Source organism: Bos indicus x Bos taurus, chromosome 7 (assembly GCF_003369695.1).
Source record: "Bos indicus x Bos taurus breed Angus x Brahman F1 hybrid chromosome 7, Bos_hybrid_MaternalHap_v2.0, whole genome shotgun sequence".
NCBI lineage: Eukaryota > Metazoa > Chordata > Mammalia > Artiodactyla > Bovidae > Bos > Bos indicus x Bos taurus.
The window spans coordinates 65,018,118-65,035,606 of record NC_040082.1 but is presented as its reverse complement, the minus strand read 5'-3'; the positions used below and the strand labels follow the sequence as shown (position 1 = coordinate 65,035,606).

The 17,489-nt window shown below is 57.2% G+C and overlaps 1 protein-coding gene across 6 annotated transcripts in view; it reads left to right on the top strand.

The window, feature by feature from the left end:
• The first annotated feature begins 1,642 nt into the window (after positions 1 to 1,642).
• The window catches only part of TCF7 (transcription factor 7), a 32,047-nt gene continuing 16,200 nt past the window's right edge, over positions 1,643 to 17,489 (top strand). For all 6 annotated transcript variants that reach the window (XM_027546499.1, XM_027546494.1, XM_027546496.1 and 3 more), the window contains exons 1-3: positions 1,643 to 2,082; positions 2,277 to 2,343; positions 2,868 to 2,992. In XM_027546499.1, the coding sequence (XP_027402300.1) occupies positions 1,831 to 2,082; positions 2,277 to 2,343; positions 2,868 to 2,992 (444 nt within the window). In that variant the 5' untranslated portion in view covers positions 1,643 to 1,830. The remainder of the gene's footprint in view (positions 2,083 to 2,276; positions 2,344 to 2,867; positions 2,993 to 17,489) is intronic.

Genomic DNA, 17,489 nt, shown 5'->3' with positions numbered 1-17,489 from the left:
CTGTCTCTCGCTCTCGCGCTCTCTCTCTCTCTCTCTAGAGGGGATGAGTGAGATTGAGCAGACAGCTCACACCCAAAATAGGAGTCTGGGGAAACCTAATGGGCAGGGTCTTCCCACATCTCCATCACCAAACTGAGTACTAGTGCCCAAAAGCCACCCCCCCCCCACTCCACCCGCAGCAACAGGAAGGGAGGAAAAATGGGCACTCTAGCCCCGAAGTGAGGGGCCGAGGCGCCCCGCTGGGCGGGTGCAGATAGGATCTGAACGCAGAGAAGGGCGGCTCTTTGATCCGCAGCCAGCCCGGCTGGGCCTGAACACGCAGGGGCGGCTCGGCCCTCTTCCGGCCAGGCTTTGCGCCGCTGCAGGAGTCCTCTGGGACTCTGAACCGGACAAGCGTCTAAGACGCTCTCTCCTCCCAAATACCCTCTGCACCGGTTGTTTTCGGGAGACGTGGTAAGGTCAACACTGAATCCCGCACGGAAACCTGCCGGGTCTGCGGTTTACTGCACCGCGATTCTAAAGGGCCTGTATCTTGCCTAGATACAGTGGCTGAGCTGAAGTCAAGTGTGCTGAGGAGGCCCGCATGGACATGACCCAAGGGGCCTGGTAGTTCAGATGGAAGTTGGCTCACGTTCCGGCGCTCCTCTGCGTATAGACCCTGAAGCCTAGATCTTTTGAGGGCCGGCCTGCGCCAGTCTCGGAGTCAATGGACTCTCCGCGAATGACACTTCCCGGTTAAGTTGCTTGGGACCGCCAACCCCTCATCACAATCCGGCAGCCCACGGAGCTGCCCAAAGCCTCGCCTTCCGGGCCGGGCCACAGGTTCCGGACATGGAACTCAGTTGGACGAGTTGTTGTAGGGGGTGGGGGGTGGGGGGTGGGGGGTGGGTCGGGTCTGGAGGATTGGCATGGGCCCTGGAGGGATACTTCTTTCTTGCCCTCTTGGCTGCGTTCGCGCCTCTGAGCCGCCACGTGGCTGAGAGGCCCGTCACAGTTATGCGATGTATGAGTCCCTCATATAAGAGGCACTCAATAAATATGTGAGAGAGTATACTGCCTGCGCTGGCGCTGTGTGAGGGCAACCTGGAAGGAGGTCCCAGATTGGCAGAGGGCTGGAAGATGCACCCAGAGAATGGAGTTTTGAGGAGTCCTAACTCTGCCGGCCCGGTGTTCGAGCATAGCCTCGAGCAGCCCCTAAGCTCAAGGAAGACCCCAGTTCCAAGCCCAGGACACACTATACTGAGCCCAGGTACAGACACTGTTTACAACTTGGCTCCCTATCCAAGGCACTCCCAAACCCCAAAGGCCTGGGGGACCAGAGCACTACACAGCTGAGGAAGAAACCTGGGCGCAGGAAGGGAATCCCTGGTTGTAGGTGAGGAATCGGGGTTAAGAACCCCCTTTAGATTCCCCGCATTTCAGGAGACGGGTGATGCTTTTCAGGCTCCTCCGACGCACCATTCGATTTACTCATGGGAGAGCTAGCCCTTTAAGACTACGCCCACTGGGCGCGTCCTGGCCTCTCCCAGGAGAGGAGGGGCGGGGGCACTTTGGTCCCGCCCCCGACCGGGCCCGCCCCCCGGCGTCCCCGCCCCGCCCCCGGCACTCCGCCGGCGGCGCCTTTGATGTTCTGACCCGCCAGCTCCCGGAGCCTCTCAACCCCGCGCCCGCGCCCCGCGCCCCGCGCCCGCAGCCCGCCCAGGCGGAGTCAGCCCGCGCTCCGCCCGCTGCGATCCGGGCTCGGAGGTCCGGTCTCCGGGCTCGCCGCCTCCCGGGCCGGCTCCGCGCCCCGCACCCCCGAGCCCCGCGCCCCCGCAGGCTGAGCGCACCATGCCGCAGCTGGACTCGGGCGGGGGTGGCGCGGGCGGCGGCGACGACCTCGGCGCGCCGGATGAGCTGCTGGCCTTCCAGGACGAGGGCGAGGAGCAGGACGACAAGAGCCGCGACAGCGCCGCGGGCCCCGAGCGCGACCTGGCTGAGCTCAAGTCGTCGCTCGTCAATGAGTCCGAGGGCGCGGCCGGCGACGCGGGGGTCCCGGGGGCGGGCGCCGGTGCCCGTGGCGAGGCCGAGGTCGGGGCGGAGGTGAGCGCTGGCCCGCGCCCCGTTGCTCCTAAGAAGCCGCGTCGCTCCATCGCCCCTGGCGCTCGGCTCGCGCTGCCCCGCCCCTCCCTCCCGCGGCTCTCAGGGGTCCCCATCCCTCAGACCCCTCCCGGGCCCCGGGCCCCGAGCCCCGAGCTTTCCCAGCCCTCTCAAGGCCCCTTTGGATCTCCCCGCAGGCTCTCGGGCGGGAACACACTTCGCAGAGACTTTTCCCCGACAAACTTCCAGAGTCTCTGGAAGACGGTGAGTTTCTGCCCGGCCCAGCTCCCCTCCTCCCGCTAAGGCCCGGCCTCGGTGGGAGAGCCGGGCCGCCGAGTACGGGAGGGAGCCGAGGGGGTGCCTCCCTCCGCCCCCACGGCAGCTCGAGGAGGCGGTAAAACCGAGGGGGTGGGGGAGTGGGGGGCGGGTTTCCCGGGCGCCGCCAGGCTCGAGTCACTTCCGGTGCCCTGACCTTTATAGGAGTAAACAGACCCCCGCCATCTCCGCCTCCCCTCCTGTCCAGGTGACTTGACTAATCCCCCGTCTTGAGGAGGAAGCGCTGGCCAAGGTTCCTTGGCCGGAGGGCAGAGTTGGGGTCGAGGAAGGGAGGCCCGAACTCGGGGTCCTTCGTCAAACCTTGGCACTGCGGGGACCCCCCCGCCCCAGCCCTTCAAGTCAGGAACTTGAAGGGGACCCCTTGGCAATTCTGATCTTCTCTCCATCGAGCAGACAGCCTTCAGCCCCAGCCGCCCCGGGCTGGCGCTTCTGACCAGCTGTGGTTTTTCCAGGCCTGAAGGCCCCGGAGTGCACCAGCGGCATGTACAAAGACACCGTCTACTCCGCCTTCAATCTGCTCATGCACTACCCGCCCCCCTCGGGAGCAGGGCAGCACCCCCAGCCGCAGCCCCCGCTGGTAAGTGGCCCCAGCAGCCCATCCCGCCTTGTGCCTGCTACCTCCTTCATCAGGTATGTGAGGCATGGGCAAGAAGTGACTTTTACCTAGAACAAAATAGATACAGGAGAACGCTGTTCTCGTCCTTTTCCCCATACACACCCAGTGGGATCTGAACCAGAAAGAGATCGTTCCTGAAGGAAAGAGGACAGCCGCAAGCACCCCCACTTACCTCCAGCGGTTGGCTTTTGTCTTCCCAGCTTGGTCACTAGCAGGTGCTGGCTCTGTCTTGGAGCTTGGTGATGCTGGGGTGGCATCTTCTTGAAGAACTTTTAAGCTGAGATCACCCACCCCTCCTCAGGGTGGTGTAAGTGGCATGGAGTTTTGAGTTTTGCTGTTAGCCTTCTCCCACTAAGTCCCAAGGTGGGGGGAATGGGTAGAAAAGCTGGGCTGCTTCAGGTCTTCTGGTTGTACAGGAGAAACATCTCCTACTCGTTCTGTCCTTGTGGGCATGAATGTGGCCTTCCCAGAGAAAGAACCCGACCACAATGTGGGGAAATAAGGTTTTTAAGAAGCTGGCTTGGTCTCAAAATGCACCAGGAAGGGCTTGCAAAGGTGTTTCAAATCAGTAGTGTCAGTTAGGGGCCTGTTTAATCAATCTGCAAATTGAACTAAGAACTCAGTGCTTTGAGAAGACTGCAAGATCATTACAAACCGTGCTTTTCTGCCCATTGGTGCAGATGACCTAAAGTGTGAAGAGCCTTTTCTGAGTGCTTCGGGGCAGCAGTAAAGCTGTGCTTAACGATAAACTCAGATTAGAGTTCCAGACTGCTCAGCTGGCCCAAGTCAGGGGTGAGATTAGAGCTTCGAGAGTACATTGAAAGGGCCCTGGGGTCTGTGGTGGGTGGGTGTTGGGTGCAAACATAGACCCTCGTGCAGGTCAGGCCAGCAGGGGGAAGCTCATATGCTAGTGGTGGGGGGTCACCCGTCACCCAGAGGGTGGAGAGTGACTGCCAGGCTCTTTCCGATCAAGAGCGAGGAGGGTAGGTTCTGAAAGCAGTTTCATGCTGAAGCTGGTGGGGCGTGAAAAAGTAGACTGGGGCTTCTCTCCAGAAACCCAAGATGGAAAACCTGGTAAACAGCTGACTGGAAATAAGCTCCTTGCCCTTTGGACCCCCGTTCCTTCATCTGTAAAGGAACACGTTGGTTGGTTGAGTGGTCTGTCGCTTTCTGGCTCCTGTCTGTGAGGTATTTGCTTCCTTCCAAGTCTGTGGGGGAAGGGGCTTGCTTGCCTTCCGACCTTGCCACCTGACACAGTAGCTCTCTCCCCAGAGACCTCTACCTTCCATGAGCCTGCTATTAACAAATATACTTTGGGGGCTCCCTACAAGGTATAAACTCTTAGACTTGGGCCCAGGTGGTGGGACATAACCCACCACTGCCTAAACACCAGTAGCTGAGTTGCTGACGGGAGGCTGGGGTTGCTGATAATCAAAACTAAAGAAAAGGCTCAAAACAGACCTTGCAGGCAGGTTCCCTCCAGCGTCTTGTGATGCCACAGAGGTGCAGGGAAAAGGCGGTGTTTCTGAGTTCCTTTCACAGTCTGGGCAAGTGGTAGGGGAGCGCCCAGAGTGGGAGTGCCTTGTTCTCCACAAGGGTGTGGTGATGGAACCATTTGGTGTCCTTTAGCTTATACTGGTCAGAGTGTCACAGATGGCCGGCTGCCTCCAGCAGTCAGGACTCAGGGGGGAGCGGGGGCTGGAACAGGCACACCACCACTCCCCTTGCCTGGATCAGCTATCTTTTAAACTTTGAGATCCTTCTCAAGCTGCAGCAGATGCGTTTCTGTGCGTCACACTCTCTCTTATAGGGGCGAATCCTTTTGTCCTCCTCCCCAGCCTGCCGTTGCCTCCCACAGCCTGGCTTCTGGGCTCACAGGAAGAGGGCAGGCTCTGGAGCTGACTTTCTGTGCCCTGGCATTGGCTGCTCCGTAGGGCCGGAGACAAGAACAGAGGCACAGGAGGGCCTGCACTGGGGAGACGCTGGGTGAGGAAGATGTACGTGAATATGGGGGGCCCTCCTTTAAGCAAACCTGTTACAAAGGAACAGCTAGAAGAGTAGTAGGTGTTTGTGTTACTAGAAGAGTTATGTGGACATTTAAAATATGGTTAGCTTTTAAAAGGCAAAATTAATTGACCCTGTGTTTTGGGAACCCATTTATCATGTGATTCAAGGTTCCTGTGTCTAGAATGAGGAAAGATACTCTTACAGTGGGTTAGGAGCCCCTTGTGAGGTCCTCAGGAAGGATTGCCTTTGGAGGTTTTTTCCCCCAGTGCTGTGTTTTCCTGAGGCCATCTTCAGGGAACAGAGGACACGCTGCCCAGCCCCTGCCCATGGGCTTTGGAACTAGGCCCCTCTTGCTCTTTGCCCTCTCTGAGAGAATCAACTGGTCAACAATTGTGCTGGGGAGCTTAAGGCCGATCGCTTGACCTTCCCTGACAGTAGGGAAAACCCATGCCAGGGACCTCCTCTGCCCTTGTCTGGATGGAACGCCCATGTGGCTACTACGCTGGATACCTCAAAGTAGGCAGACTGGAATCTTGTCAGGAGCTACCAGAGGGGTGTAGAGGGAGATTTTTCTTCTTTTTGGTACTTGGCTCCTCGCAAACTCTGTTTTTGGAAGTGGAAATTAGGTCAAAGTTAATTTCACAGCTAATGTCTTTCAGGAGCCTCATGTAGGTTTGCAGACAAACCTAGCCCCGTAGCCACTGCTTGTTTTGTTTTGTTTGCTCCGCTCTGGGATTGTAGTGGGGAGAGCAATGACCTGGTCCTGAGCCAGACTTTGAGGGATTTCTGGGATGAGTGAGGCATCACTCCTTAGGGAAACTCAGACTCCAGGATGTGCAGAACTGACAGTTTGGTGCAAATTCTCATCTCAGAAAGGATATGAGGCCTCGTCACTCTTCTGGCCCCTTCCAGGGGCTCCGCTTGCTGTCTGTGGCCCAGAAGGCTGGTGGGCCTTTCACCATTTAGATGAAATGCCCAGAATAGGCTAATCCAGAGACAGAAAGTAGGGGAATGTTTGCTGGGGCTCAGGGAAGAAGAGAATAGGGAGTGACTGCTAATGGGTATGGGATTTCTTTTTGGGGTGATGAATATGTTCTGGAATTAGATCATGGGGATGGTTGCACAACCTTGTGAGCATATTAAAAGCCACTGAATTGTGTACTTTAAAATGGTCAATTTCAAGGTATGTAAATTACATCTCAATTCCCAAAAAAAATAGTTGAGCTGAGCCTTTTGGCTCTTGCAGGGACTTGGGGCTGTTTCCCTGTGCCATCCTGGTGTCTGGGCATGCCCCGAGACCTCTGAGGTGGAGGTGCCCACTTGAAGCAGTGGATTCATGCTTGGGCTCCTGGCCATTGGGCTCACATTCTCTGACTCCAAGGTCTGAAGTCCAAGTGAGGATCGTGCAAGCGAGCCTGGGGGAGCAGGAGGTGAGGGTAATAGCAAGACTTGAGCAGAGGAAGGAAGTGCTGCTGACGCATGGCCAGCCTGTCCTGGGGAGCTCTGCAGAGATGCACCCACCCAGCCCTCCACACCCCTCAGAAGACAAGCATTGAGGCCTTGCGGGGGAGGGTTAGTGATGGTTGGTCACTAGCCCTGGTTGGGGTGAATGAGTTTGGCACCAGGCTGGGTACCAGATGGACCAGAAGCAGCCTCTCTGAGAGTGCCCAGCTGAGCGGAGTAGACAGATGAATAGACTTAGATCCCTGGCCAGAAGAGTCCTGTTACAAAAGGGCCAGCTGGCAGTGTCCTGGGCATACCTGGCCCCTCCTGGGCTGTGGGAGAGGGTCTGCTGAGCAGCTCCTTGAAGGAGTAGTCTGCCAAATAAAGACACCGGGGACTGGCAGGCATCTGGGCTTCTCTCCAGACATCCCAGATCATCTACTTCTCTATTGAATTTGCCACCCCCAAGCCCAAACCATCACCATCCCTCCCCTAGGAGGGCAGCCGCCTCTATAGTCCCTCTGACAGACCTGGGTCCCCACCCTAACCCTCACCCTCAATCCAGGATCCCCAAGGAGCTGAACAAAAGTCAGATCGCACCTCTTGCCGTATTAAACCCTGTAGAGGCTCCCATTGGTCTTGGAGTAAAATCTGAGCCACTCAGCACAGCCTTAGTGCCTAGGTGGCCAGCCCCTGCTGACCGCCCCTCCTCATCTGCACCACACTCTTCCTCTCTCCCTAAAAAGCAGCCCCCCAGTGCCCTGACAGGACACTGAGTTCTTTGTACCTCAAAACCTTCACACTCATTCCTTCAGCTTGGCATTCTCTTCAGCTCTTCACCTCACTGCCACTTTCTCATTCCTCACCCAGGGCGTATTCAGATGTTACCTCTTCAGAGATACTTGGCTCTGACCATCCAAGTGGGGCCCTCCATCACACCCCGCCCCAGGCCTCAGCTGCCTTGCCCACCCTAGCAGCATTTCAGGCCAAGGAGGTTGGCACTGGTTTATGATGCAGTTGCCATGCTCAGGCCAGAGGCGGCCCATGTGTCAGAAATATCTTTGAGCCTTAGTTTCCTCCTCAGCACAACGAGAGTAGTAAGCTCTCCTCCCAGAGTTGGAGTGAGGACTAGAGGCAGGGGTATCAGGGACGTGCCCAGGAAGGTGCCAGTGTGCGTGGGCTTGGGGGTCAGGATTTGGCCACAACTGATCCCTTTTCCTTTGCTGCCCTGGCCCCTCTGGGACCAGTGGTGGCTCAGTGGTACTAACTCTACTTTGGGCCACAGAGTTTGGGGTCTGAACGCTGGAGTGGGGACTTGGGTATATGGGCCCCTCCTCGATGCCTTCCTCACCCAGGGATTCTTGGGAGGAAAAGTGTGAATCCTGGGACCAGGCTGGGAGCCACAGCCACAGCCACTCATTCTGTCCTGAGAATCCTCTCCTACCACCCTAGAGATTTGTCTGAAAGAGGCCCCTCCTTCCCTAGCCATACAGAAGCCCTTTACATATGTTAGGGGCTGAAGCTATTTTGTAAGGGAAAAAAGGGGAAAGACCCTTGTGGCCATTAGCCTCTGAACCATTCCGAGCTCTTCTCACACGGTCCCCCTGTGCACAACCTCCTGTGTCTCGTCCCAGTGCTTCCAGGGTGTGGGGTGCCCCCCGGGCAGTGCCCACGTGTGGCTTCTTTGCTTGTCTCCCCTCATGTTTATTATTCGCTTCTCCCTCATGTGACTTCTAGTTTTCACACGGGTTGCCTTCTTTACCAGTGGGAATGATGCTCACTGATTGTTTTCCTGGAGCAAAGTGTGAGAACTGTGGGCTCAAGAGGTAGGAAGGAATCGCAGCTTTGCTTCCCCATGGCCCCAGTTCACAGAGGGTTCCTGGCAGAGCCCAAGCCCAGCCCACATGGCGTTTCCCCTCTTTTGTTGTTCATTTTATAGGTTCGAGCTGGGCAGTGAGACTTAAAAGTAATTTTGACTTGGATTCCTTCCTGACTTGGAGGGCTGTGTGGTATTTGGAAAATCTGCAGCCCCCACACCCGCATACCCCCAGGGTGGAAACTTTCAGGGGGGCCTCCGTGATGCCTTTCAGGCCTAGGAAGTCACCCTGAAGGAGGCCCGCCCGTCCTGCAGACCTGCCCCACCTGCCACCTCGGCCGCAGCTTAGGACTGCCCATCCGTGCCTCCAGCTCAGGAGCAGAGGGAGGGGCTGATGGCGAGCCCTGTGTTGGCTGCTAGCACCCAGGTGTTCCTCCCCGGGCCTGAACAGGGTTTCCCGAACCAGCTGTCACAGGCAGTAAACAGGGCTGTCCATACCAGCTCTGCCCACCTCCCCAGGTGCCCTGAGACTTAGATATGAGTGGGGTTGGAGTGGGAGGCGGGGTCTTGGTGGTCCCTTCTCATGGGCAGTTGGCAGCCCATGCCCTCCTGGGTCCTCTTGAGATCACTTCCCACCCCCTGTCCCCGCATGAAGGGAGGTTTAGCTGAGCTGTGAGAATGAGCTCTGGGGGCAGTGGTTTCAAGTCACACAACAGCTGAGGTCCGGGTGGAGCAGGGTGGGCACAGAGCCGCGTGGAGGGGCAGGGGGAGCAGCTGCGGTCCCGAAGCCATACAGTCACGCTCCCTCATGCCTTGTGACTGGCTGCTTCCTGCCACTGTGGACAAACAAGACTCCGGTGGAGGAAACAGGTGTTTTATCAGGTCACAGGGCTCCCCCTCCCCCATGGTACAGTGCATGGGTCCTGGGGTGCCAGCCCTCCTCTGCAGGTGGGGACAGCAGGTCGTGTCAGGGAAGGGACTTATCCATGGCCCCTTAGAGGAGTGGAGGTGGAAGGCCTGAGTTGGGAAGCTCTACCCTCAGACGCCTTACCTTCCACTCCTTGGCTGAGTGGCTCTGGGTAAGTTAACTCTTCTGGGCTTTATTGTCTCACCTAAAAACAAGGATAGTGAAGGTTCCTAGCTCCCTGGGTTGCTGTGGAATGGAACGAGCTCATGTATGTGGAGTTCTTGCCACACAGTCGGTGCCAGCCTGGGAGGGGTTGTTAACACTGTGGGGAATGGCCTTTGTAAAGGACGCCATGCCAGGAGGTGCAGTAACTACCCCTGAAGGGGGCTGGACTGAAGCCCCTGACGCTCTCCATCCTCAGCCCCTCAGCCGGCTCCCCTGGGGCAGAGCAAAGAGGACAGCTGTCCACCTGGCCAACCCGAGGGCTCTCAGCTGGTCAACGACGTGGTGCCCGCTATATCTAGAATCCTGGTCCAGACCCCTAACTGGTATTCACTGAGCCCCACCCCCCCGCCCCGGGTACTTGGCCTTGGCTCAGCACAGAGGGGACGGCTGCCTCTGCCCGCTCCAGGGCTCAGTTCTGGCAAGGCCGAGAGACTTTCCTGGGGGCTCAGTGCCGGCCGTGTTGGATAAAGCACGCTGAGGAGAGGGGCTGGTGGGGCAGCTAGGAAGGTTTCCTGGCAGGGGGCTGTTCTGACAGGCCCAGAACCTGTGAAGGCGGGAGTGGGGGAACGCTCTAGGTTGGGGGACAGCTGGAACAGAGGAGGAGGGGCAGAAATGAGTACGTTCTTGGCCACTGGAAGGGCCCGCCAAAGCCCAGGATCTGTGAGGCTGGAGAAGGGCCAGCATGGAAGGCCTAGCATGTGCCCAGGCGGTGCTGGTGCCACAGCCCAGGAGTTGGCAGCATGAAGGGCAGCATGGTGCCCACGGGAAATGGTCTGACTTGGACAGAGAGGGTAAGGCTGGCAGGCGGATGCTGGGAGGCACAGGATGACTGGAGGAGGCGGGCAGGGCCAGGGAGGGGGTGGGCTTTGGGCAGGGGAGACCCGAGCAAGCTGGCACATGCCAGGAAGGAGTGCCTCAGAGGTGGAAGTTTCGTGTTACTTCATTGGACTCTCAGTCTGTCTCCAGGATCACGAGGCCAGGGCCTCGCCTCCTGTCCCTGAGGGGACTGAACCCCGGCCAGGGTTTGGAGAGCCCCCCTCATCAGCTCTGTCTCTAGCAGGACTCCAAGGCCCCAGGAGTCTGTGGAAGGTCTCTGAGAACCCAGGACATTATTATCTCCTTCCTTCAGGTAGTCTGCTGCCTCAGCTCACAGACCTGTGATACTTGGGGTTTGGACGTGGGTGCCACCTCCCTCCCCTTAAAGAGGAGTGGTCCTCATCAGCCTTGGCACATGTAGTCTCTAAGCTGCAGCCTGGAGGGTTTGTCTTGGTCAGAGGGTCCTGTAGGACATGGGGCTCCCATTCCCTGGGGGGAAAAGGGACTGTCCCTTACTGGATAGGGTCCCTGGCCAAGGTGGGCCTGAGTGTGGCCCTCTCTTGGGGGAGGCTGCCTTGTAGCCTGTCCCACCCATGGAGCCTGCCTGCCTGGGCTGTACCAGCAGATATGGCTTTAGAGTGTAGAGGGAGATGGTGACACACGGCCTTCATGTCACAGCCAACTACACAGCCAGAGCTCCTTGGAGATCAGAGAAAGCAGATGCTTTGCCAACCCCTTTACCCCTCCCACTGAAACAACCATCTCTTCTCTCCAAGGACACGAGGCTGTCTGGGCCCCACACTGTCTGCTTGCAAATAACGACGAATGTGTGGCTAGGGCTGCAGGCATGGATAGGCAGGATGTGGCCCCAGGGAACAGTGGGTTCTGGGGGTTCACGTGGTTAGAGCTGCCCTAGCCCACCACCAGGGCAGCCTGGCCAGGGAGGGCAGATCACCCCCTCCCAGGGAGCCCAATTTGCCCATGATGGGAGGAGGCTCTGATGGGCAAGGAAGCCAGGAGCCAAGGCCACCTCCTCCCTGGCGTGTAACCTCAAGTAAATCTGTCAACCTCTCTAGGTCTCAGTTTCCCTCTGTAAACGGGGGTGGGAGCCCTGGCCATGAGGATTCCTGAAGGTCAGATAAGCATTAGTGGGAGAGGCCTGCTGCTCTGGTGGGCCTCAGCTGGGGCTTTTTGCTGGGCACTGCAAGAACTGCTCCTGACCCAGCCTCCCCATCAGGCAAGAAGGAATTGGAGGGCGGGAGGGACAGGTGACAGGAGTCCAGCTGAGGGTATTCTGACTAACTCTGACCTGGCTCTGGTGGCAGCAGGCCCAGCCTCCCGGTCTGCTGGGCCGCCATCTGAAACACATTACCAATGCTTTGTAAACTGCACATCACTCGGCCACATGAAAGCTTGGGATCTAAAAATAGCCACTCCCAGAGGACGCCCCGCATTGGCGGGGCTCAGCTGACCTCCGCACGCACACCCACCACTAGGCTGTCCCTTTTGCCAGGGAGCCCCGACTGGCAGGGCCACACCCACCCACCCTCCCAGTGTGGGCAGCCACTGCCTGAGGCCACTTTATCTGAGCACAGATCTCATCCAGCTGGTCAATGCTTCAGGCCTCAAGGCCTTACCTAGGGCACAATGTCTGGAGGAGCCAGGAGGAGGCTGCCCAGAGTGTGTCAGTAACCGCAGGCCCCCTTCCCCAGACCTGTATATGGCTGGCATGTCTGTGGAAGCCAGTGGAACTGTCTCACAGGAGGGACACTGGGGCCCTGTGGAGGTGAAGCATGGGAAGGGGGACTTGACTGCCGTCAGATGGTGGACAGGAGGGCCACTGGTGGATGTGCTGGTATGAGAAGGGCAGGGTCCTGCCCTGGACCCCATGGTGTCAGTGGGGAATCTGTCCCAGCACAAAGGCAGGGCAGCTGTGGGTCTCCAGGCTGCCAAGGTTGACTCTTTGCCCTACTTTCTGTGGGCTCCTTTCCCTCTGGTCTCTATGACCAACTGCAAAACCACTCTTTTCCCTAAAAATAAACATGCTTATGGGATTGGGGGAAGCTTTGTAGCTATCAAAGGAAATAATAGGGTGTTTAAGAAAATTACATTGCGTTTTAAATAACCAGCATGAAAGTCATTAAGTTTTAAGTTTCATTCAAATCAGATGGCTCTGTGGCTGGCCCGGTGGCCAGGCAGGCAGAGGGTGGGTGGGCCCTTAGGGACGCTGAGCAGCAGCCTCTGGAGAGTTTTACAGTGAGGTCTCTGCTGGCTGTAGCTGGGGTCCAGGCAGGGCAGCCCTGAGTATATGCTGTGCTGCAGCAGCCAGCCCAGAGCTCGAAGGCAGGCTCTGAAGCAGTCTGCAGCCCAGGAACCTCCCAGCTGTGGTGGGCAATCCCCTGGGTGGGGCTGGGGCATGAACATAGACCAAAGGGTGTGGGACAGATGAAGCTGGGACTGCAGAGGCCGTAGGGATTGATGACCATGTTGGGATAGGGGTTTAGGGATGGTGGTTTGGATCAAAAGGGCGAGAGAGGATCTACAGGGCCAGGACCACATCTGTCCTCTTCACTGCTAGACTCTCTCAGTGGCCAGCAGAGAGCATGACACATAGTAGGTGCTCGTAAACAGCTGTTGAGAGAGTAACAACAGCCACGGTAATAGTGCATGTGTCAAGAGCCTCCCAAGTGCCAGACCTGTGCCAGGGACCTTTAATCCCGATATCAAGATCCTTACCAGAAGCCAAGAAAGTAGTCGCTATATAGCTCTCATTTTACAGATGGGGAAACTCAGGCTCAGAGAGGTTAAGAATGTGCTAGTACCTGGCAGCGTCAGGACGTGGACTCTTTTCCCCCAGAGCCCAGACTCTGCTCTGTCCCTCTGCTCTCAAATCTGTGCAGTTAGTTGGGGTCACTGTAGGCTGCAAAGCTGAATGTTACCCCCACTCCCGCTGAGTTTATGAGCTGGATTCCTCTGGCCTCAAGGAAAGATTTGGTGCTTTCCTGCCCCCCTTGGGCATGACCTCAAAGTTCTGGACTTGGGTCAGGGCTGGACCAATGCCTGGCAAGGTCAGGGCTACCAGGGCCAAGAGCTGTGTTTCTTGGTTGAAAGCAGGACCTCGGGGCTTCCAGAATAAATATTACCTGGAAAAGTGTTTTACCTGGAAAAGTGTTTATAAATGACATTCAAGATTACATTAGGTTTGGGAATTCCCTGGCGGTCCAGTGGCTAGGATTTTGCACTTTCACTGCCAATGGCACGGGTTCAATCCCTAGTCAGAGAACTAAGGTTCCTCAAGCCACTAAGCGGGCCAAATAAAAAACAAGATTGCATCAGGTTCTGATGCATGATGCAAGGACAGTTTAGGATTATGTATCAGTGGATTCCCTCTTTCTAACTTTGGTCTGGGCTCAGCTGGAAGCTCATTGCTAGACTTCTCTGGCCCAGGGGCCCTCCTCTGTGTGGTCCAGGAATGGACTAGAGGGTATCCTCGGTTCTAAGACAGTGGGACTGGCTGGACTGAGGAATCTGAGGGCATCCCTGGGCGTGGGTGTCCCCTTGCCAAACCCCTTGGGAAAGTTGCTTGGGAACCAGATCCACCTGCCAACCTTGCTAGGACATTTTGAGAGTTTCTGCTTCTACTGCTGCCCTCCTCTGCACCTCCCACCCTAGTTCCACCCCGGCTCTTGTCACTGAAGGCTAGGCAGGAGCTCAGCAGTCTGGCCCAACAGCAATCTGGCAGCAGTCCAAAGGAGATCAAGGGCCAGCAGCCCCAGCCTGATACAAAGGCCAGCTTTCCTGAAAAGCCTTGGTCTGGGAACATGCTCTCCTTTGTCCTCTGTTTTCTTCTTCATTAATTAAAAAAATAATTACCAGACACAAATATTACTTCATTTCATCCCTATGAGATATGGACATGGTACAGACGGGGAAGCCAAAGCATGGAGACATGTACCTTGCCCGTGTTGGAGGAGAAACATGATCTCCAACATCTACCTCTCTGTTCCCTGCCCTTAGCACATGCCACTCTGCCTCTTAGGCAACATAGCTATCCACTCATTCTTTTAAAAATTGGGTTTTTTAGCTACAGTTGGGTCCCCTTGGCTCCCCACCCCCCAAGAATGTAGTATTTCACCCTCTCCTCTGTTTTTATACTGTTAGACGCAGGTGCGTGTCTGTAAAAGCTGTTTGGTGTGGCTTTTTTCAGAACCCCCTGACTCAACCTCTTTAGAGTGCTCCACCTCACGAGGGCCTCTGTGGCAGTTGGAGCAGCCCTGCCCTCCTCTGTCAGCTTACACTGGGTGTGAGGGTTTGGGGAGGGGAGCATCCTGGGCCCCGAAGCCTCCAGCCACTCCTTTTCACTCCTTGTTCACAGGGGATAAACCTTTAGCTGGACCGAGTCTAGGCAGAGCCCCAAGGGCCTTAGCTGCCAGGGTCAGACCCAAGTGAGCTTCCTGACTGTGGCCCCACGGCAGAATTGTCCTACCGGGGCTGGTACAGGCAGCTGAACAGACCGAGGGGTTCACAGACCCCTCTCTCATCTTTGGTCCTCAGAAGCTGGCTGGAATCAACTGGGGCAGGAGTGCAGTGCCAAGGTTGGGGATGAGATCTCCAAGTCTCCACCTCCCAGCCTCAAGCCATTGCTAACCATCAGCCCCCACCTCTCCAGGGCCTGCCTGGCTCCTGCTCCTATGCAGAACACTCACTCTTCTGCCAGTGGCCATCCCTGCCTGCCATCCCCACCCCCGCAAATGCTGCACGCGGACTGGAAAACAGAGGCCAGACCCCATAGGAAGAATTTCTCATGGTTCCTTTAGTCATTTATAATTGAGGACCAAAATCACCACCTAGAGGGCAGGGTGAAAACGCCCTTCACACAGAACGAGATGGGGGTCAGAGTCACACAGCTGGTCAGTTTTTTCCAAGAGAGATTACTGGCAGGGTGTTGCTGGCGAAGTCGGTGATCCCTGGGGTCCTGGGTGGGTGGAGGTCTCAGTGAGGAGACCCGGTGTGGGCAAGGGAGAATCTGGCAACCACTCGGCCCCTGGGCCTAACACGTGTGGTGTCCTCGCTGGCTACCACCAGCTGGCCTGTGGGGCCTGTCACTGAGTGGTAAAGATCTCTGGCCGGGAACCCAAGAGGCTGGATTCAAATCCAGATCTATCACTACTTGTTCTGAGACCTTGGGCAAGTCATTTTCCCTCTCCTGTCTTCCGTTCCTCGTCTGTACACACAGATCACGCAGTGGCTGGGAAGACTCTGCAGGGTGGGACTCTGCGGGGTGCCCGGCATACAGGAGGCTGTCACTAGTAGGGGCTGCCATCTCTAAACCTGCATGTTCACCTTCTTCAGGACTTTTCCACAAAGCCTCTTGGTTTCACTCCTAGGGTAACAAAACCTCTGACTTCCTCAGATGCTGTCCTCCCAGAGCCCAGCTTTCCCTACTGCCTCAGACAGCCTGAGCTGATGCTGTGCCCCTGGCCTGCCTCAGTCCACGCGGGGTCCCAGGTGGCTGGGCACTGAGATCGAGGAGCTGGGAGAGTGACTCCCTGGACCGGGGGATGCCCAGCCCCAGGGCTGCTGCAGAGTCCTCAAAAATGTGTCGGTGTATCAACTAGCAGCTCCGCTGCAGCAGCTCCCGGAAGCTTATATTTTCCTCTAAAAACATCCTGTCCTGAGGGGCGTTTACCTCAAAGAGGAAGAAGGAAAACAAAAGTAAACGAATGCATAGAAACCGCTGGAGGCTGTGGGCCAGGCCACTCAACTCAGTGAGGTTCCGCTAGCTCTGAGGGCGCCTCAGGGCTGGGCTGGGTCTAGAGCAGGCCTGTGGTTTGCCAAGGCTGCCTGTGGCTCTCTGGTCCTCACCTCTGCTGTGGCAGGGCCCCACTATCTGATGTCAGGACCAGGCAGCTGGTGGACTGGCCACAGGGGCCTGGTGGGGCTCTGTGCATCCCTGGCAACAGTCCCGTGCTGGCGGGAGGACTGAAGCCTCCTGGTCTAGTAGCGGGTGGCCCAGCCATCCCCCAGTCCCCCAGCTCGGCGGGCCACAGTGCCACCGCTCCATGCTTTGTGAGGGGCGGGGAGCTGGAGGGCCATCCCCTGGAGAGCGCCATGTCCTGGGCAGAAGGGCCCAGAGTAGGGGTGGGGATAAAGGGGCATGAGCCCAGCTAGGGTGTATCTGCAGAGGTGGGATCTGTGGGAGCCCACACTTCAAGGCTTGGCTGATACGCAGGTGAATTCCCCTTTGGAAAGGGGACCTGCTTCCTTCTGGGAAGTTCATTCTCATTGTCCCAGGCCTTATGTGTGTGTGTAGGGGTAGGGGGGGTTCCCACTCAGCAACTGGCCAGACTCCTTGGCATTTACACACCATCGGTGATAGAGAGGTCTGGGGGAGCTGTGGTAGGCACTAAGGGACCCTGGAGTTGGGAGGCATCCAGAGGAACTGATCAAGACCAGAGTGGATGCTCAGGAGCACTCTCAGAGTTGACACGCGTAGTTTCTGGCAATGCAGGGAAGAGAAGTGAGAACTGGAGAGGGCCTTATGAGCAGGGCCACTCTGTGGGATTACGCAGGGGATCTGGGCCAAGGAGTTGAGATCCAGCCTGCACTATGCTCCCCAAGCCGTGTGCCCTGGTATGGACCCAGGTGTCTCTCCAGAGGGGGTACTTTTTCCAATTAGCACAAAGGTACCGTATGAAGTTGGCAACCCTGGCTTTGACCGTCTGGAGAAAGGAGGAGATGCGATGGAAGGCGGCATGGGTTCCCAGGTGCCAGGCAAGATGTCCCGAAGTCCCAGCAGTCGCCCAGCTCCTCCCAGCCTCCTGTGTGCTGCTGTGTCCAGCCAGGGTGCTTTGTCCAGTGCTGCCGCATTCTCCCCAAACACTGACTTGTATTGGGCCCTGCCCGCATACACTGCCAGAGGACCCAGCAAGTTGTGGACGATGGCTCCCCAGGCAGAGGGAACAGCCTTGCCCTTGAGCCAGCAGCCCTCAGTGGCTGGAGCAGAGGGAGAGGAGGGGAGAGATGAGACTGTGACTGTTTGACATCGCCGAAGACCCCGAGAGTTCTAAAGGGGTCCCCAGCACTGACTCGAGGGAGTATGTTTGAGCAACTTTCTCAGTGTCCCTGAGCCTCACTTCCCTCATGTGTAAAATGGGAAGGATAATGCTGGCCTCAAATGAGCTGTCAAGTGTGGCGTTTACAGTCCTCAACTTCATGTGTGTGCCCTTGGCCCAGAGAGCCGT